Source organism: Motacilla alba, chromosome 3, assembly GCF_015832195.1.
Source record: "Motacilla alba alba isolate MOTALB_02 chromosome 3, Motacilla_alba_V1.0_pri, whole genome shotgun sequence".
Lineage (NCBI taxonomy): Eukaryota > Metazoa > Chordata > Aves > Passeriformes > Motacillidae > Motacilla > Motacilla alba.
Window position 1 is genome coordinate 30846882 of NC_052018.1, and position 22155 is coordinate 30869036.

Genomic DNA, 22155 nt, shown 5'->3' on the forward strand with positions numbered 1-22155 from the left:
CCAGAGAAAGGAGTGAGTAAATCCCTTTTGTTGACAGAGACTGTCATGCAGCAGGAGGATGAGCAGAGTTTGCAGTTTGTTTGGGGCATTATCCAACCTGCCTGAAAGCACTTCCCCATCACTGTCCACTGGCTTGTATGGAAGAGCTTTAGACACGTGATCTGTAGGTCAGTTCATGTCAGAATGCCTCAGCAAGGTGAACATCTACCTGCTCCTTTATATCTGTAGCCTGTTTTCCTTCTGTCCTTGTTGGCTGTAAGATTTGCTTCAACCATGCAAGCCTTAAGTTCAGCATAAGAAGAAAGGCAGCCAGGCTTTCTGCAGTGTAACTTGGGCTCCAGGTATGGTGCTCATGGAATTCCAGCTATGTGAATCCAAAGAAACCCTAAATCTTCACTTTTAGTCCAATTATGCGGTTTCAAAACTGCATTTCCTAGTTCTTGTCAGCAGTCATTTGACAGGACTATTTAGCTTTCAATAATGTGTGTCTTTAAAGGTGAGTACTTCGCACTTTGCTACAAAAGGAAACACTTTCCTCAGCTTTGTGTGCTAAATTTTTCTGTGCTGGTCTCACACATGCAGTATAAATGAAAGGGTGATTCCACTGAGCTGGGCTGCACCAGTGTCAAAGGAAGAGCAGAAGGAGGGGAGTTTTCTTACCTTTAAGAATTTCATAATGCACAGCTGTGGTCTAAGGAGGGGGAAGGAGTTAAGTCCAGGGGGAATTGAAGTCATAAGCACATTGCTTCCCAGCAGATCCTCTGTAACAACTGCTCTTTCTGTTTCAGTGTGAAGTGGGTCTTTGGTGAGTTCCCTTGTTAAGACAGGGTGTCCTCTGTTCATGTATGTAGGTTAATGATGTCCATATTTGCTGAAATGGAAAACCTGGCTTGTGCACAAGTTTGAGGACTGGCTGTCCCTCAGGTATTGGTTTCATGTGTACAGAGCTTGCCACAATATTTTGTGCTTGTTGAACAGTTCTTGTTTGAGAAAACTTTTAATAGGAAAAGAAATTGCTGCAAGTAGTTCTATTCATTTTGGTAAGAAAACTAAGCACAGAAAAGCTAAATAATCTGCTCAAGTAACATGGGCAGATAGGAGGTGCCATCTGGTTTCTAACCACTGGGGATTTGTTACAAGGCCCAAGGTTTGGTTTTTAGGTGAAGACAAAGTGAGCTTAGACCCTCCCAGGTCCTGTGGCCTTGCTGAGACCAACAGGATGGGAAGGGCAGAACTGGAGGAGTCTGCTCTTAACATGCTTGCTTTTCCTTGTCTGAGCAGTAATGAATGGCACTTTGTTGTCCTGTAATCCTTGCTGTCACCAGGCTAACGGGGGGGAGGATATGTGGTGAGGTTGACCTAACTTGTTGCACTTACCAACTGTCCTTGTGTTCCCTGCTTCAGTGTATATGTCTCTCCCTCCTGCAGAATAGGCCTGGTGATCAGCACTTTTTCCTCAGATATCTACCACTCTATCTTATTCCAGATTTTTAAGACAACTTATTTTCCTTCCCTTCTCTAGTTTTCATTTCATATGGTGCTTGAACTGAGCAGTTTCTTTATTTTGTCCTTATTTCTGCTTGGGACATGAAAGCAAGAGAAAAATGGAAAGACATTTTATGCTAGGAGATGCTAACATTGATGCTAACATAGCTGCAACATTTGAGGGTCTCAGTGCTGCTGGGATGTTTGCAGTGGTGGAACAGCGTCTTAGCCCCTACTTGCCCTTGGCAGGCACAATGTGCCTCCTAGTTGTGCATTGCCCTTGCACTTTGTTAAGTAACAGTTTTCGCATGCAGTGGTTTTAGATGCTCAGGGGTTACCAGCTTTGATGACCATACTTCCCAGGTTGTGTTCTTCGTGCAGTGACAGGTATCTCAGGATGTGATTTAGTGGATGCAGGGAGGAATCTACTGTCCCCTTGGAGATGCTCTTTCCACCGAGAAGGTGCTCTCAGTTCTTTCCATCAAACCATGGCCAGTGCTGCTCAGAGTCCTTCCAGGGTGTTGTTTCCATCCTTTGCCTTGATTTCATGGCACTACTGAGAAATAAAAGGTGTCTTTCCCCTCCTTTGATTAAAATTAGTTCTGTCCAGGCATGGAGACAGGAGACTTGCTCGGCAATTGCTATTACATAAAGGGCAGAGGAAAAGGCTTGATTCTTGACCTGTTATTTTACTGTCAGTGATGCTTCGGGGAATCAAATTGTGCTTTTGTCTCCTTTCTAAACTGCTATGCAGGTTTTACCCTTCAAATGTAGCTCTGAGGGAGGAGAGTGATCCTCACCAGAGGATCTATGACTCCATACTCACCATTGTGTGGTGGCCGTGCCTGGTGCCTGGGCCTTCACCTCTGTGCCAAGGAATGCAGTATTGGCAAACCTTCTGTACTGAAAGCTGGAGGCTGCATCTTCTTCACCTCTTTGCAGACCTAAGACTGGATGTTTTGATGGCCTCTGATGTCTCCTTGGGGTGCTCACCTCTGAGCAGGCAGATCCACAGCCTCAGCTTGCCTATCTGTGCCCCTGCAGAGTGGGTGCTTCCCTGCTGCTGCAGGAGCAGTCAGCAGAGCCACTCGGATGGGCTGCAAAGCTCCGGGAGGAGCACAGCTCAGCAAGAGCCCGGGCTGCGCTAGAGACACAGGTGGAGCGAGTGAAGGGTGAAGGTGTTCCTGTCTGGCGTCAGCTGCAGCTCCCAGCACAAGCTCCAGGAGGAACATTTTCAGGCACCACTGGAGACTGATGATAAGCACAAGCTGCTCTTGTTTCAAGTTACTAAGTGCTGGATGTGGTTAACTGAACAGCAGGCACGGAGACAGGTGGGAAATGAGTTCACTCTGCCTTACAGAGCAGCAAGAAGAAAGGGGAGGTGACAACAGCCTCGTGACCAGTTTCTTCCCTCCCAGTCTACTGTGCTTTAACTTGAAGATTGCCGTGCATGACCAGGTGGTGGCCTGCGTCACATGTGTACAGGGTTTTTGGATTCACAAGTGGAACGCCTGCTGTGCCTGGTAGTGCTGAGCTGGCACTTCAGAGAGGTTTTGTCCTTGTCCCACTGCATCTTGGGAGACTCTGGCCAGGTGGCAGGTGACAGGGCTGGCTTGGTGACATTGCCCCAGAGCTGGCTGGTGGACAGTGGTGGGTGTCAGGAAAGAGCTGGAAGCGGCTGTTCGGGAGCAGAGTGGTCACGTCACAGGCAGTGACCTCAGCTCTCCTTGGCTGTGCCACGTGTGTAGCAGCCTGGGGAATGTGTGCCCGGGAATGAGTCGCAGGAATTTCCCTCACAAGGAAGTGACTGCAGTAGAGCAGAATCCTTGTTCAGGGTGGTTTTCCTTCTCCCACTTCCAGGCCACATATATACACCCCCTCCTTCTCCAAAGAATTAGGGTATTGTAATCCATAAAAGGGTTTTAGCAGCAGGCAAGGTGATATGAGTTACTGTTACTAGTAATGTCAGTCAAACAAACTTATAATTACATTTAAATTCATCTATTCCTTCCTTTTTTCCCTCTGGAAAAGGCTATAAAAGGACTTGTTAGACATAGAGACAAGTCAACATCAACAATCTTACATCTCTTTATCCAAAATACTCATGTCCTGTCAGTAGAACCATAGCTCAGCTTATAAACTAAATATTTATTAAATATCAATGAAATATTTAATAATAAGAAATATATATAACAAATAATAAAATACATAATATGTATAAATAAGAACTTATTATCAATAACTAAATATTAATTCATTTGGGGGCATTTACCTTTTTTTTACTAAAGAATTAGCTTAGAATCCAGCTTCAAAATAGGAATTGCAGATTTTAAGGAGCCTGGCAATGGCAATTATAAAAAGAAAAAAAGTAATGGGTACCTTATTAAATCATGAAGGTGTATGCATATGTTATGTATAATATATAGGTGTGCATGTGTATATATATATATATATACACATATATATACATATATGAAACAAAAAAATGGGCATTTTGCTTAAGATGTGCCCAGGTGGCTGCAGATAAAGGAACCTGAAGCTTCCTTTTAAATTTCAGCCTTACCTGCAATCAACCCCCTCCAGGAGGGGACATTTGAGTCGCCTTTCCATCTCTATGCAGGTTTGGAGTCAACAGCTTTGCCAGCTGTGCTGATCTGTGCAGAATAGGCACCTGGGGTGGGGAAATGCTGTGGCTCTTCCCTTTGTATTAAATAATCCAGATTTTACTGGGCTGAAAGGGAAAATGTGACTGTGACTGCTGCTGGCAGGGCAGGCAGGGTCTGAATTAGGGGTGAGCTGGCTCTGCTCTGCTCATTTCCAGTCACTATGTAATACAAAAAAATTAGCATATTAACCCACGGACTAGTGTTTGTGCTGAGCCTGAGCTAGCAGATGCCCTTGCAGGAGGATGCCCAGGGCTCTGCCTTGATTTGCTGAGAAGAGCCAGGAGAAAGACTAAGCAAGTACCTCAGCACACACAGGGCAAACCTATCGCTGCTGCGTCCTTAAAATCACGCACTTGGCCCATGGGGATCATTCACCAATGAAAGCTTAGGTACCTTCCAACCTGTTTTGCTTTTTCAAAGGAAGAAATAAGGAAAACCTGCACAAAATGCAGCTCCTTGGCTGACAGCCCGTGTGCACCCCACTCTTGCCCCACAGACCCTCCCACCCAGAGGCCAGAGATCCTTCATCAGGGTATCCCACTCTGATTTCCACCTTTCCTCAATATCTCACGCAGGATCTTCCAAGGAAAATACGGGTTCAGCTGCCACCTTACCAGTACAGAGAACCTGGCAGATTTGAATTATGTTGTGTAAATATTTGAAACCTTAAAGGATTTAAGAATTACTGGTAAGTAGCCAGGGAAAGTAACCTGATATTTTAAAAAGCAGGCAACAATGTAATTGACTTACAACACAGAAATGATCTGAAGGGACTAAAGAGGACCCAGGAAAGGCTAAAAATCCGCAGCTTCTGTACCTTGGAAGCCAATACAGTTTTGATATCTACAAGATTTTTCTTCAGCTCTTTTGTACCCCAGGTGCCCTTTTCTTTCTCCTGAGGTGGTTTCAGGCCTCTCCTTGGTAAGCAGGAGCAGCCTTGCAAGAGAAAGTTAATTTTGCCCAGTATTATATTCCATGGTCACAGTATATTCCTCTGTTCAGCTTATGGTTTGGCTATTATGCAAGATTTGCAGTTTCAGAAAACTAAATTCCTAGACAGCAAGTACTGTTCAGTGCAATCAGATTACATGAAAAATTTGAGTTATTGAAACTTGTAAATTCAAAGGTGTTAATACTGTCAGGAATTTGCAACTTGCAGTGAAATGTGTGAGAGTTCTTGTAGAAAAGGAGCTCTGGGCGTAACAAATGCTTTGAGCAGGACTCAGAGGTGCTCAGGGTCCTCCAGGGCACTGTTGGTGAGGCAGCTTATCAGCCCTCCCACTGCATCCTCCACTCCCCAGCCTCCCTCTGGGCACTACATAAACATACAACTAATGGAAATTAAAACCAGGTGGGTTGTATTCAGACTGAACTTACATGGTTCTTAAACAGATCATCATGAGGCATCAATGAGGAAAGGAATATCCCTGTACAGCACAAAGTTTAATTTGTCTGTACACGGTTTATCTTGACCAAATCTAAAATTTAAAATATGCATTTACAGAACACAGTTTTCCAAAATTTGTCAATACCTTTCAAAATATACTGAGACAGCTAAATTAAGAATATGAATTAGTCTTTCATTTGCAATTTCAGTAAAGTTAGTTATTCCAGTTATTAGCCTTGTACAAGCTGATCTGAGATATAATTAAAATGCCTCTGGGCAGTAGTCTGAGCAGAGTCCATTTTATTCCAGCCTGAACTATCCACCAAGGCAATCAACACTGAGTAAGAAGTTACTTAGTGATATCAGCTATGACTGCACTGCTCCATTCCCTCCAAAGACCAACCAGCCTTTGTCATCTCTGTCCCCCAGTACCTCGCCACATACATTTCTGGAATATTTCTGTGTATTTGAAGTCCTCTGGACTACCAAAACATTCATCAACAACTAGAAAGGAAACATTCACAAATGCAAGACTCCAGTCAATTTTTTGCCTTCTGAGCCAGCTCCGGCACCACGGCAGTGTGCTGTCACACTTCTGTATCAACAACACCAGCATTGCAGGACAGTGAGGAAAGAGTTAAGGACAGCTGTAAAAGTTGCTTAAAGAAATAAGCAGTCAGAAGACAAATACAGTTCTCAACTAAGAACATTTATTAAAAGTTTGATCAAAGTAGTTTTATTCCCAAATTTTGTTTACAAAAGTCTAACAATTTCCCCAGGTAGTCAGATTAATAAAAGAACTGAGATGGCATTACATTAGTGCATAGAAAGCAAATCTGGTCTGTAAGAGTTAAGAGTGAAAAAGAAAGAAAACCAAATGTGTAAAATGTAGGTTTTAAGTACATGAAAGTAATTGCTAGTATTGCAGGCAGAGCATTCCCAAGTGTTTTGCTGCTCGCATGAAGTTGTTTGATGCAATAGTGTTCTTTAGGGGTCTTTTCCTAACCAGTCCCTCTGCCATGAACTATGCAGCTGATTCTTGTCCTGCTCTTCAGCTGGGCCATTTTAACATGACCCAGACTCCCAGCAGCTCTGGCAGCTGATCTCATCTATGCACAGCTGACCTAAGGGCCTCTTGCAATAGCAGCACCACACTGCACTGCTGGGTCACACCTTATTTTCCCTAAGGATCTGAAGGAGCTGCTTACTACAAGCCCATTTCCAAACTACCATGGGGCAAGTACACCCAGCTGAAGACAGCCCTGTGCAACGTGCACAGAGGCACTCTAGACTGGGTGTTGCATATCCAGCCCGTGGCCGGCCAAATCAAACATCCTGCGTTAACAAAGGAATGTGAAGGAAATCTAACGAACACAGAGCCGCACTGAAGGCAGCCTGTGCCAAAGCTGCTTTGCTTTTCATCCAAATCAGAACTCTGCTGAACCAGTCTGACTGAAGCCTCCTGGAAAATATTTAGTGGTTTAACTGAAAAGCATGCTAAGATTTGGCAAGACACTTCAAGCTTTATTATGGCAACAGTAGGTCTGCCTCCATTTTGAAGTTATGTACTTCCTGTTGCCTTGGGGACACTAACAAACCTCCAGAAGCAAATTTCAGTGGCAGAGATTTCTTTACTGAATTACACAGCCTGCTATGAAGCTCTCTAGCCCTTGCTTCCACTGTACCTTCAAAAACAGTGTGCAATGCTCCAAGGTTCCGCTGCAGTTAAGACACAGAAGGTGGGCAGAAAAAGAGAAAAGATCCAGACAAAGAGCATGAAAGTAACAGCCGTTCAGACCTATCCAAGCAGTGCAGATATGAGTTCCTGCTGAGCAAGCACACAGCTGGAGAAGGAAAGGAAAACAGAACACAGATAATACAGCCGTTACAGGCAGAACAAACATACTGGTGTCATGGAACAAGTCCCCCATAGATACCAATTCTTTTTGACCTATCCTGGGGATGCTGTGGGGCAATCATGTGAAAGGTTAGTAAAACAGCTGCACCATTATGCAAGTCAGCTCTGATTATCCATTAACTGCTTGCCCCCGTTTACCAATTTGAAGCAAGGCTTCTGTGCCAGTATTCATAATAATTACAGCTGGTATTCTTATAACCCAGAATATTTAACTTGGGGTTATTTGTCTACTGATTATTAATAAGAGTTTGGACTAGATACCCAAGTCTCTTTTAACTGACTGTTTGATCCAAATTTTCACCCTGTTGTTAGAAAGATAGCAGGGACCTTGTCCCACTGTGCCATTTGGTGCAGGCTACAATGGTGAGTCACTCAGATTGCACTGAAGTGTAATTCTAGACAGATGTTTCAGATTTGGCTATTCAACGTCTTACTATATATTAGAAAACATCTATGTAAAAGTTTTAATTTTAGAAGAGCTACACAACATCAGTTTCTCAGAAAAAGAAAAAATTGGTTTTGCTTTTGACTAGAAAAATCAGTGTACAAAATGTTGGAAACCCAACATTGGATTCTTTGTAATATTTTTTAAAGGTTAAATGTGTTCACTTTTTTCCTTCATGTAGACTTTTTCTGGTTTACTCAATGCTTCATAGAATGCACGAAAACACTTTTAACTGTTACCTGTATTCATGCAATGCAATCCAATCTAAAAATAGTTTTTGAAGAAAGCACCAGAAAAGTTACTTAAGGCTTAGATCAGTTTAAAAGTAAACCTGTTGATTTATTTTGCTCTACTCTTCAGAAACAAGTAATTTTGAGTATTTGCTTTGCAACTTGTGAACATATTTAATTAGCAACGATCCTTTCTTATCCCACCATGACTAGATATAGGTTTTGGCATAAACTTAACATTAACCCAAAGAACACAGAGACATAGCATTGAACTTCTGTTTTAATGGTCTCAAATTCTGTGACAGATTTTTTGGTCAAGTTTCCATTTTAAAAAATTTGTCGATTTTAAAGACTAATAACTTAAACTGCCACGAAACAAATGGTCCACAAACATTCCTTTCCTTCTGAAGCTTTTACGATGCATTGTAATCATTAACCAGTCTTTCACTATTAAACTTAAATGGCCAATTGAGACAAACAGTTCTGAGACCGTTCTTCCACCACTGGTTAAGACTGAGGTGGCAGCTGGTGTACAGAATTTTCATTTAGCCTTCTGGGCCTTCTGGGCAGACTTTGTGACCTTGCCAGCTCCTCCAGCCTTCTTGTCAACTGCCTTGATGACACCAACAGCGACCGTCTGCCTCATGTCACGCACGGCAAAACGACCTGAAAGCAAAAACATGTTTCATGATTTTAGTCTATGCTGCCTAACTCACAGCCCAACCTGCACAGTGGCAATGCACACACTGCTATAAATGGGCCCCTGCCTGGAGCTTCTCTCCCTGTACCAGTAAGGTCTTGGTTCCACTTTACAGTTTCAAGTCACAGCTTGTATCAGTGTTTCACAGAACACACTGCATCCCAATACCAGAAACTAAGGAATGTCTTTTCCAGAGACCATATTCATGTGAGATGCCTTACCAAGAGGAGGATAATCAGAGAAGCTCTCAACACACATAGGTTTGCCAGGGATCATATCAACGATGGCAGCATCTCCAGATTTCAGGAATTTGGGGCCATCCTCCAGCTTCTTGCCAGAACGACGGTCGATCTTCTCCTTAAGCTCAGCAAATTTGCATGCAATGTGAGCAGTATGGCAATCCAGCACAGGGGCATAGCCAGCACTGATTTGGCCAGGGTGGTTCAGGATAATGACCTAAACAACAAGAAAGCCAAGTCAGAAGGGGGTAATTTGAACACTGATGCGTTCCTACAAAGCCAAGAAGTTAATGAGATTTGCTCTAATCAAATATAACTCAAAATACAACTCTATGGGGCTTTATAGCTTAGCCTAAAAAGACTCCTATTTTGGAATACAGAGCTACATTCCCAACATCCCTGAACAGCTGCCTAACATACCTGTGCAGTGAAGCCAGCAGCTTCCATGGGAGGGTCATTCTTGCTGTCACCAGCAACATTACCACGACGAACATCCTTCACAGACACGTTCTTAACATTGAAGCCAACGTTGTCACCAGGCAGAGCTTCACTCAGGGCTTCGTGGTGCATCTCAACAGATTTAACTTCAGTTGTTACATTGACTGGGGCAAATGTAACCACCATGCCTGGCTTCAGAACACCTGTTTCCACACGGCCAACTGGTACAGTACCAATGCCTGCAAGAAGCAACACCAGAATTATTCGTTATCCAGCTTAATGAAAATATGCTTTTATGGGGGAAAAAATCCACTTGAGATAAGAATTTTAATTTTTGATTTGGAAAAGCAGCTCTTGGGCAAATGCATGCATTTCTGGCCCATAGATCAGCTGTTGCTGGCACATGAGCAGCATTCCAGGGAACACATACCGCCAATTTTGTACACATCCTGAAGAGGCAGACGCAGAGGTTTGTCAGTTGGACGAGTTGGTGGCAGGATGCAGTCCAGAGCTTCAAGGAGGGTGGTTCCGCTGGCACTGCCATCCTTACGGGTGATCTTCCATCCCTTGAACCAGGGCATCTGTAATGACAACAAGCCCAGGTTAATCTGACTGCCAAATTTAATTGTGCATGGCTGAAAAAGCCCAAATGATATCTCTTAGCATTATCTCAATTTACTGTAGCAGAGTAAGAATTTTTTTAAGTCCTAAGATTTATCTTGGACCTTAGCACCTCCCAGATGTAACTATTACAAAACACGTGCATTTTATCATTGTATAAATGGTCTTCCTAATTTCATGCTTAAACAGAAATAAATGCCAAACCTACGTTAGAGCTAGGCTCCAGCATGTTGTCACCGTTCCAACCAGAAATTGGCACGAAAGCCACAGTGTCTGGGTTGTAGCCAATCTTCTTGATGTAAGTGCTGACTTCCTTGACAATCTCTTCATATCTCTTCTGGCTGTAGGGTGGCTCAGTGGAATCCATCTTGTTGACACCAACAATCAGCTGTTTTACACCCAGGGTGTAGGCCAGAAGGGCATGCTCACGGGTCTGCCCGTTCTTGGAAATACCAGCCTCGAACTCACCAACACCAGCAGCAACGATCAGGACAGCACAATCAGCCTACAAAAAAACAAAAACAAAAAAACAAACCCTCACTATAATGCTTGTATGTATGTTGAAGTACTACAGGAAACCCCCTAAGCAACCAAGAACAACCATCCTGAACCCTCCAAATCCTACTTTACTTTACATACCTGAGAAGTTCCGGTAATCATGTTTTTAATGAAGTCTCTGTGTCCAGGAGCATCAATGATGGTGACGTAGTATTTGCTTGTTTCAAATTTCCACAGGGAAATATCAATAGTAATACCACGCTCACGTTCAGCCTTCAGCTTGTCCAAGACCCAGGCATATTTGAAGGAACCTTTGCCCATCTGTGGTTACAAAAAAACCCAGTGTTTTATTCCCATTAAAAAAAATGGAGTTCTATATCTGCAAGTAATTCAGAAAGATCACACAACCTAATAATAGTAAATTGCTTAAAACTGAAAAATGTTGCTGCTCATAGAACACGCAACAAGATACACTTGGCACTACTGGTGAGAGATGCCAACTGTTGAACCTTATTGAACTTGTTGACAGTTCAGACTCCTTGACAGCTTGTTAATTTCTAATGCATCTTTATGACAGAGCTCTTGAGCCTGAGAGGATACTATTAAGTATCCTCTACAATTTTAAGTCCTCTTACTACTTCAATCCTTGCAATAATCAACACTTTGACTTTTACTCTGCTCAACATTTGCCAAGTTTAATTTTATAATGTTCTTATGACCAGTATTGTTACTACACAGAAAAAAAAAACACTATCAGAAAAAATCCATGATTTTTAAAGTAGACCGTAATAGATCAACTTACTTCTATGCAGTTTGAATCCAGCCATTTAACCTGATTCCAGATGTTACTATTCGTACGCAATTTTAGATTACCTTCTCTTCACTTGCCCTACATTTCACAATCTGAGTTTCTGCAACTAACAGAACAGCGGACTGAACACTTAAAACATTTGTTCTACCAAGGAGACAGACTGCGACACAGCTGCCGCCCTGTGGCCACGCAACATTGAGCCACTTGTTTGGCTCCTGGGGCAGAGGCACCCAGACCGCCTCCCCGTGGCCACTGAACGCTTTGCAGGTTCACTTTTCAATTAAAGGCCTATTCATTCCCGCAGCCCGGAATTTTGCTGGCTGCTACGGACCCACGCACCTCAGCTGCTTCCTTCTCGAACTTCTCGATGGTCCTCTTGTCGATGCCCCCACATTTGTAGATGAGGTGGCCGGTGGTGGTGGACTTGCCAGAATCGACGTGGCCGATGACAACGATGTTGATATGGGTCTTCTCCTTTCCCATTTTGGATGTTAGATGAGTTCTTTCTTTCGGCAGATAAGAATCGACACCTGTAATTTCCCCAGAAAAAAGCTGGTTACACCTCGGGCCGGGCCTGGGGGCAGCGATGGCGGCGCCACATGCGGAGCGCCCCGGCCGCGATGGCGGCCCCGCCCCGCCGGGGGGGAGGAGCGAGGCGGGCGGGCCGGGGGCCCCTCGGAGCGCCCCTCGCATCGCCCCCTCCCCGGGCTCGAGTTCCCCCGGCGGCGGTGGCCGGGGCGCGGGGCGGCGGCGAGCGGGCCCGGCGGGCAGCGCGGAGGGCGGGGCCGCCCCGCTCCTTTGTGTGACTCACCCCGCCCGGGCCGCCGCGTCCTCCATTTTGTGGCGCTGGCGGCGGGCAGGCAAGGCGAGCGGCCATCTTTTCACTCGTGCCCCGGCCCCCCTTCCCCCCGACGGCATCGCCGCCGTCCCTCGACGGTCCCCGCGCCGCTGCCCGCGGGGCATGAGGGGAGGCTGCCGGGCGCCTTCTGCCCCACAGCCCGCCCCAACACGCCGCTCCCCCCACCTCAGCCCCGACAACGGGGCTGTGCACATGGTAATCGAGGAGAACGATGCGCCGCCATCCCGCCGCCCCGCGCTTCCCTGCCCGACCCTCCGCCCCGGTCGCCGCCAGCATCCCCCTCACCCTCCCCTCGGCCCCCACCACACCCCAGCTTGGCGCTGGCCGGGCCTCCGGGGCGAGGGGGACCCCGGCCCAGCCCGGGCCTGCAGACGCGCCTCACCTGCCCGGCGACGGCGGCAAACCCGGAGCGAAAAAGACCGACGGCGTGAGCGGCGCCCGTTATATACCCTGCCGGGGGGCGGGGCCTCTGGGACACGTCACCGCTCCCGGCGGCCCCGCGGCCCCGCCCGGGCACGGCGCGCCCCCGCCCCCGTCAGGGCCGTGCGGGACCCCCCGCCCGAGCGAGACCCGGCCCGGTCCGGCCGCGGGGAGCGGGGGCCACTGCCCCATCCCAGCCCTGCCAGCCCTGCCATGTGCTCAGGGGCTCCGCCGGGAAGGGAGCGGTGCCCCTCCCGCGCTGGGATGGAGAGCGGGTGGGCGGGAGTGGCCGCCTTGTCCGGGAGGAAGCGGGGCAGCAGCGAGCAGCCCCGGCTCCCCGGCAGGGCCCGGCGGCTCGGGCCTGGGCGCTGGGGAGCGTCCGGCCTGGCGTCATGGCCGGGCCCGAGGGATGCGGCAGCTGACGGAAGTCCCCGGGGAACAGCCCCCGGCGAGTTAATTGTATTTCGCATTAGGGACACAAAGGAACGCAATCAGCGAGGTTAGAAACATTCAGTGAGTTACCCTGACCGGCGAGTAACAAATGTCGGCTGAACCTCACGGAATACGAAACTCCCCCTATCCCAGTACGTTGCAAGTCTCGCAGAATCAAATGTGGAGGAGGGGAAGAGCAGGAATTTCTGGAAGCTTAGTATACCGGAATAAGAAGCCATCGTTTGGCTTTTTAAAAAAGAACAACCTTTTTCTGGTTTTGTTGCACCATTAGAGGACAAAAGTTGACTCGTCTGACAAAACTTCGGCACAAAGATACAAATCAAGGCGGACGCATCTCCAGCAAAGATGCGTCTAAGTGCAAATGTATCAGTCACGGAAGCATTCGGGACGTGGGGTCTCTGCGCAGGAAACCCTGACTGCGAAAAGTGCCCCCGTACTGTGTTTTCACATGGGAAAACCCGCAGCCCTGGCAAATTATTTTTAGAATCATGGCAATGAGGAGTCACAAAACAGCTCACAACATCAGAAATAAGGGTCCTCGTGATTCCAGTGGATTTTTTCTGGTTTAGTCGCCTGTAACTGATATAAGAAAATCCTTTAAATATTCAACATCTCCTATACCCATTCAAGAGAAATTAAGCTGAGAAGCTCAGCTATCTCTGTTATTTTTAAATTACCTGCAAAGCTCTGTAGTCCATGTTCTTACTCAGCTACATTATGTGCCTGTCAGAAATAGTTACTTATTCATAGACAACTGTAATCCATTTCTTTGTATGCTCTTCAGGTTGCAGTTGTATAGCATGGAAACAGCTTCTTGTTCAAAAACAAACAAAAACCAACAACATCAGCAAACTAATAATAAAAAAACCTACCTCATGCATCTATAAATGTACCCCTCCACTTGACTTCAAGTTTCTCTGAGATAAACCCAGCATCAAATTCATTAGAGAGCAGTAAACTTAGTATGTCATGGTTTGATATGGAAGTGTTTCCATTCGATAGGGTATTTTTCCCACATGAAAGATTAAAAAGATGCATTAAAAAAAGTCATTAGAGAACATGCTGAGTTTAGAATACACCTTTTACAAAAATAACCAGTTGCAGAATAAAAACCTGAAAAAAGGTTTAGTTTCTAAACAAACACTTTTTTTTTTTTTTTAAGAAAGGAGAAAAGCAAATCAAATTCTCTCTCACTCCTTCCTCTGTTTTTCAGCAGAGATTTGTGGTAGGGGTGGAGGGAAGATAGAGATGGTCCAGCTTTCCTCAAAATTAACCTTCAGGGCCAGTTACTAGTGCAGACACTGCATATGAAGACATAGGAAAAGGGCAGGAAAAGGAAGGTGGTCTGCTATCTGGAAATGAAATGCATTATTGTGAAGTGGCTCCGGTTGAAGACCAAAGTGTAATATTTAGCAAGAAAGCTAGGAAGCACTTCTTTAGGGTCTTCTATAAAGCAAAGACTGTAAACACAGTTAAAAAGCTTTATTCTTCAAGATGGTTTGAAGTTACCTTCTAAAATGCGTATTTCAGTGGGGGTGTGTGTGTGTGTGTGTATTTTTAATGGACTGATCTGTCAAATAATCCATTTTCATAAAAAGGTAGTTTTAACACTTCCCAAATGCAGTCAGTTATTTGTGCCTGAACAGGAAGAGGAGGAAGGAAATATATTACTAATTTCTTATATGGTCCATACTAAACAGCATCTTTCTAATTTTTTAAAGATACTTTTCTTAGAAGACTACTTCATAAATTAAGTCTCTTAGAATCAGGTATTTAATTAGGAAGTAATTTCTTTCAGGTATTTCTTTTTCAATGAAGTATCGATGTAGCTGAAAGCTATGAAAGCTGAATTTGTGGTACAAATTTTTAAACATGGTCCTGGTTAAAGTCTATAGTAGTTGTTTTCCCCCTCCACTTCCTTAAATGAGTTTTCAAGATAATTCTATTATTTTCTCTTTAGTTTGACCAATACATGTTTTTATTCTCTCAACAATAAGTGTATCTTTTCTTGCCCATTCTATTAGAAGAACATTGCTGTTATCAATCTCAAAAATATTTATACAGCAGGAAGCTTTTGATATATGAGTAGCCTCAGCTAATACAGTGGAAATGCATTCTGAAGAATCCTCTCAGCTAACACAAACAAGCCTACGCTGGACTAAATCTTGTTTGCAACCAGCCTGTTAAAATTTTACATTTTATTAATTTGGTAAAACTAATCACTTTAATATGTAATGTTTAGGAAGGAACAGAGGTAAGAGATTTCGAGAAGTCAAGGACATTTAGGCATTGAAATAGATCTTATTCAATCCAGACTGACTTCAGGAATAGGAGGACTTGTGGGCAAAAATTACTCATTCTCCTTTGATCACTGGTGAGCATATGCTCAACTGAAATATCCTATGTCCACATATGTCTCCAGTGTAAGAACACACAGAATGCTCTAAAGCATTTGTATTGCAGGAACCTATACAGAAACCACCACTTAAAAAGGGTTTTGAATCTCAGATCAAATGACATTGAAAGAAAAGTGAGCACGTCTAAAGAATTTTAACTCTCTACCATATACACATGGGTATTCTTTTTGGTCAGACTCCTGTGCAAAGATGCAGGTAAGTCATGCTTAAACAACCATTTTAACTGCAATGACCAAGGTCATTCAGGGGTGTGAGCAAACAGACTTTATAAGTGCAAGACTTGAAACACAGATCTGATAAATGGAGTGTATCAAGCTCACTATATATGAAAGAGGCACTAAGATTTCTTGAGGGCACTTTCAGAAAGTGGTGGAAAAGCAGTTCAAAGTTACCAACAGTAATTGGTGATCAGCGAAACTGGATTCTGGTCATATAATTAGCCTCATACTTACTGTGAAAGGCTTTCTAATCCTTATATTACAATTATCATGGTACGTAAATTTGTCCAAAGTTCAACACAAACTATAGCATGAGCATACAGCCTTACTTCCATCTGTAAGTCTTCTTTAATGCATTGGTTCTTAATAGCAATAAAAAGCACCTACATCTGTTACAAAACCCTTTTTCATACATGATCTTAATACCAGTTTTTAGAGTCATCTGCTTATGAAATAGAAGAACAATAGAATAATGGTGATATTCATATATGAAGAGAATAGACAGAAAACCTGCCTAAAAAAAAAGGTTTAACTGAACAGGGTGAGGTGATCGAAATTAATTTCGAAATTAATTAATCGAAATTTCAAAAGTGAAACTTTTGAAAGTTACTTAGCTCTTTTGAAAGAGCTAAGTAACTCTTACTACTTTTGAAAGTTACTTAGCTCAGTACAAGCAGCTGGCATTTTTATATAAACAAAATTGCTTGCTAAAAGAAAGAGACAACAGTACAAATACTTTAAGTTAGTATCTTAGTAGACAGTACAAATTAAACTCCTTCATCCTTAGAAGTTTAAGACTTGGACTAAATAAAGTCTCCTTGTCTGATCTCATAGCTGACCTTGCTTATAGATTCACAAAAGAAGGTCTTACAGTAGGAGGTATAAGACAGCGGACTTCAAAACCGTTGAGAGTATCACTGGGATGAACAAGCAGTAACAATTTCAGAGTTTTCTGAATAGCTTAACAAGAGCCTCTTTAAAAGTCATTGTTGCCCTTGAAAGAAGTTTCCTCTGGGAAGCACTGCCATTGTAGTTACAGCGTTTATAATAGGTGATGGACTACTGGCTTAGAGGATAGCCTGCTTTAAAAAAAAATTTAAAATCCTTTGGACAGTCTTTTCAAACCACATTCATCCCCATCACAAGAAAGCTCATTTATATTGAAGGTTTAGTACTGGCTGAACTGTGATACTGACGGTTTAGGATCAGGCAGAGTGATCAGATCATACTGGGATGTGACCAGAACTAACAGTTGTATTTAAACCCCAGGTGCTGTTCTGTGGAGGTCTGCATTTGTGAGCTAGAAAATGAAAGTATTTGATGTAGAGTAGAAGTGTCCTAAGCAGGAAAAAAAAACAACTGCACAGGTGGCTGCTTTGGTAAGAGAGTTCTGGAACTAAACAGCAAATGGGCAGATACATGCAGGCAGTAGCTTAAACAAAAAGTGACCCTTCACTTGCAGATATCTGACAAAACCTCATATACCTCATTAATGCTAGGCTGATTTACACCAGGTGATGACCTGGCTCCAGGCAAAAAGCAGAATTACTAGACACTAATGCAGAATAAAGGTGAAGGGCTGACAAAGTAACCACCATTATGGAGGAACAACATAATTTGATAAAGTGTTCTGTGGCTTTGCATCAGTATTTTCCAACAGCAGCAAACAGGATAATTTCTACTATATCTCACCCCCTTTTGGACACCCTAAATGAATGGTAAGCCTTTGTAGGAGTTCAATTCAAATAATGCCCTGAATGGAAAAAAAAAAAAAATTAAATAGTGCAGTCTGTGTGAAGAAAATGTCAGTTACTGAACCAAAATCCATGGGTAAGGATGGTGTGACTTTTGTTCTGAATTTATCATGAACCTCCAAAATTCCATTTGAAAACTCTGGTCTCTTCTGCTAAAATCATTTTGCCAAAAGCAACATATTCATCCTCTTGTGCTGATAAGTCTGTGACAAAACCTTTAACTGGGACCTCAAATCCTCACCCATGCATCTCAGAATTCTTCTCTGAGCCCTCACAGCAACTCAGCTATGCTTGAATAACTTTGCTTAGTGTCCACTCATCAGGTTAATTTTGCTGCCCCTCTCAGTATAGTAGGTTTGGAACTGGATTGTGTGCTTTACAAAAAAACTCCTGTGAATTCCCATTGTCATCTTGCAGATCCTATGCATTCTCCCCTTTCTGTCTCTCCTCCAGAGCCAAGTAAAGGTAAGTTGTCAAGGAAGGAGACATTCTATTTGTTCATATAACCTCCCCTAGAAGACGTTTGTTTATATGAATAAAAATGCCCTGAGGTGCAGCTTAGAGCTGCAAGGGAGAGAATCATGGTAAAGGTGACACTGGTGCAGACCACAAAAAGTATGCTCCGGATTGGAGCCAGTGGACGGATGGGTTGAAGGAGGAAGAAGGCTGTACCTGAGACTGGGCTAGCCTGGTAAGGATGGCACAGATGTACCCAGCTGTTCACTGTTCACTCTCCCATCTTGACACTGCTCTGGTTTTGCCTCTTGGCATCACTCTGGCCAAGGCTCACCTTCCACTGCAATCACATGTACATCATTCTTACTCTGTGGTAACCACAGTAACCAGATGTGGTGCAAGTCAAGTCACTCAGAAGCCTTGCTCAGATTTAGGTAATATAACATATACCTGACATTTATTCAGTGAACTTAAATTTGAGACTATTGAACTTTGGAAAGGTTTCAGAGAAGAACTATGGGAATAAATCTAGATCTGGAAAAGTACTTACACTTGACCTGCTCAATCTATACTGAGTTTGCTGAAAGACAGTTTGGCTTAGTTTCCAGGATTCTGCAAGACAGAAAATTCTGTAAAGGAAGGATCACAAGTCTGGGTGCAGACACAAGAAGGTTCAAGGCTGTTGATTGTCAAATTAAGGTAGAAATAGAAACCACTTATTTGTAATTCCCAATGAGCAGTGGTAGCAGCTTGGTTAAAGCAGGAAGCCAACATATGAAGAAATTCTCGGTATTTAATTATGTTAGTTAAAAAACCCCAAACACAATATAGGATCAAGAACCTGATTTGGGGGGAAGGAGAGGGAACAGGAGGGGCCATTTACTTAAAATGATATCTATATTTTTAGTTACCCTTCTCTTAATACACTCTGTCTGAAGTACTTGGCTAGCTATCTCAGAACCACTACTGATTATTGTGGAAAGCTATGGAATGTGAGGGTTCCCAAACACAAAATAAATAGGAAAAAAATCAGGAAATTAATAAATGAAGAATAAAAAGAGAGAAAAACCACAGACACGAGCTGGGCAGTTATGGAACAGTTGGTCTAATTTCAATTCCTGGAAAAATATATTGGAACAAATTAACTATTTTTAGAAGATACTAGGTTGATAAGTAACAACCCCAGACTTGTTAGGAGCTGACTGCATCAAACTGATCTTGTTTACTGTGACAGGTTTAACAGGCTCATGGATGGAAAAATATGGATATCATTTAACTTAAGGGAAGATTTGATGCTTTTTACGGGCAACTTGCATAAGTAAGCTCAGCAAACTTTGGACAAAATAATGCATGTGCAGGAGACCAGCTGAAGATGACATGCTTAAAGTGATTGCTATTATGACTACGAAACTGACGGGTATCAAATCAGTTTCTATGGGCACAGACATTAGTCCACCATACAAATATACAGTTATAAATACAAAAAAGTATAATTTTAAATTGTAGACTTGGTGGGAAAAGGGACAGGGAACACCTCTGACCACTTCAGAAGTCAAGAACAGAAGTCAGGCACATTACTCAGAGCAATGTAGGCAAGTAAAGAATAAAGGGCTAAAATAATTAGGAAACAAATTAAGGTTAATATTTGTCCTTTGTAAGGAACAGTTCACTGCAAAAACACAGGAGAAGCAGCAGTCATCCAGCAGTCCTGTATAAAAGGACCTGGGGTTAGAGTGGATCACTAATTGAACATGAGTCAACACTGCCATACTCTTGTGAAAAAAGCAAACATACCGAGGTGTATAAACAGAACTGCTGTAAGATACATAAAATAAACCTTTCACTTTACTTAGTACTCATTAAAGCCTCTGCTGGGATACTTTGTCCATCTTCAAAATGATGCTTCAAGATCATATCTAGAGGTAAAAACATTGCAACAGATTCCGTGGGCAGCTGGTGGAACCTCCATCATTACCCAATTCCTTAAAAGGACCTCAATACTTAGCAAGAATGGTTCAAGTATCAATAATACTTCCTGATCTATACATACCCAAAAGCCTCTTCAAGCCTTAATTTCCATAGGTTTGTATTATTTAGAAGATCTGTGTAATCAAAAACTAATTTCTTATACCATAATTCTTGGTATAATAGCTTGGTAAGGAAGTCTCTCCCTGACTTCAATGTACTCGTATAAGCTAAAGGTCAGCATCCTTAGTTACAAGAGTCAATCTGAATGGAAATTCACAAATATTTCAACCAATAATCATGCATCTTGCTGTATAAATTACATCTTTCACACTAGAAGATGAAGTACATTTTACTGAAAACCAAAAAGATGGCATAATATAACTAAGAGAGGTGTGGAAGGAAATTGAATAATCAGTCCTAAACTCTAACCAATAAAGAGTGAGACTAAAAATGAAAGATGGGAGGAGAAATTTTACATCACAGGCTCATCCTGCCATTGCATATGGCAGGTTATATTAGGGCTTTTGGGAACTGAGTACATTCCTGGTCCTGGATGTTATAAAGCATTCATTCTGTACTAATTTCTTATCAAAATGCTGAAAAACATGTTTGGTGTCTCCAGCAGTTTCTAAACAACATGCAGAAGAATGCTAAAAACCAGTGCACATGACTTTCCCACGGGCAGCGATACCCTGGCAGGATCTATCAGCTAAGCAGCATTATGGGGGAGGTCACTCCACACGCTGCTGCTCCTCACAGTCCCTGCGAGAAACAAGAGCTGTGGCTCCGCAAGGCAATCGTCAGAGGAATGGCATTTCAGAGGTTAAAAGCTTGTACCACACGTTGTATAAAAGTAGACTTCGGCCCCTTTAAACGCAGAGCAGGTGTTGAGTCAGCTCTTTGCACCGAGGCCAAATCTCACAAGGCCAGGGAGCCAGGGCTGACAGGACATCCCGTCCGTCCATCCGGCTCCCATGCCAGAGGATAGCGAGGGCAGGCAAAGGGAATACGAACTGTAAAAGCCCGTGGCTATCCCACAGCCCAGAATAAAAGTAAGTAACTTAAAATTACAGTACGGGTTAGAAGAAGATTGCAAACTGGTTCATACCAGCGAGTCATGTGTTACTGTCCTCTGCTGCCTGAAACAGGAACACTCCTACTCAGCAGGAGACAGCCTGTGCTGCTGAGGCTGTGAATAGTGCTCAGGGATCCCCTTTGTGCAAAGCAGGAAGAGCTAGGAGGTCTATCTCAGTTACCGGGCAGTCTCCATGGCACACTCTGTGCAATTCCTAAGGCGACCTGAAGTGAAAAGCACACTCTGTTTCAAATTTGGTATGCTGCTTCTGATTTAGCACAGAGGATATTAAATCACTGCCCAGCTGTTTTGTATATATATATTCTCATTCACCATAGAAAACCTAATTTTGTGTACACACTATGTACAGGTAGGACTACAGTAATGAAGCATAGAGAGGCAGACACAAGTAGTGGCTCCCCACTTCCCCCGATCTGAATGGGGCCCCCGACCATCTGAGGTAGGGGTGCATGTGAGTGAAAGGGTAGTTGTAAAGAAATGCTGCTTTTTAGAAAGTAAATCTTAGCTCCTTGTCTAAATTTAGCTCTGTGGAGTCATCAGAGACAAAGTGAGCTATCACTATTTATGGGAAATAGTTTATACTTGCTCTGCAAGCTAATGCAGTCCAATTTACCTCCCAAAGCTGTGCAGTGAGTCATAAGATCCAGCAACATTCACACACCCATATACACCGCGGAAGCAGAAACTCTGGCTCACTTGCTTTCCCCTTTCCTTCTGGGATATTCTTGAGAAACGGCTCAGAAACAGTTTAGAATAATGACATTCCTATGAATCAGATAGTGACTGGTGTGGGTAAAACAAACTGCACCATGGAGGATATGAACAAAAAAAAGAAAAGTCTATTCCAATCTAAGCATTTAATTTCTTCTCTTTAGCATACATCCGAGTTCAGGAATTTGAAAGGTATTCCATGTCAAAGCTAAATCTATGCCCCTGGGAATACCTACTAGAAGAATTATTTTTCCTCCTCTATCAATCAAAAAGTTTATTGCATTGGATCTAGCACATCATATAGTTGAAAGGGGAGTGGGATTCACAGAAAAACTTTTGTTTTGTTTTTGTTTCCTATTCAATCA

General features: G+C 43.3%; 1 protein-coding gene across 1 annotated transcript; it reads right to left on the minus strand.

Moving 5' to 3' along the window:
- Positions 1–8393: 8393 nt before the first annotated feature.
- On the minus strand, positions 8394–12810 carry EEF1A1 (eukaryotic translation elongation factor 1 alpha 1). The gene is made up of 8 exons (XM_038133790.1): positions 12680–12810; positions 11778–11968; positions 10769–10948; positions 10338–10634; positions 9939–10089; positions 9491–9747; positions 9053–9287; positions 8394–8797 (listed from the first exon to the last, which is right to left on the minus strand). Exons 2-8 carry the CDS (start codon positions 11919–11921, stop codon positions 8673–8675), a joined length of 1389 nt encoding a protein of 462 aa, XP_037989718.1. The 5' UTR covers positions 11922–11968; positions 12680–12810; the 3' UTR covers positions 8394–8672.
- Between the last annotated feature and the right edge of the window lie 9345 nt (positions 12811–22155).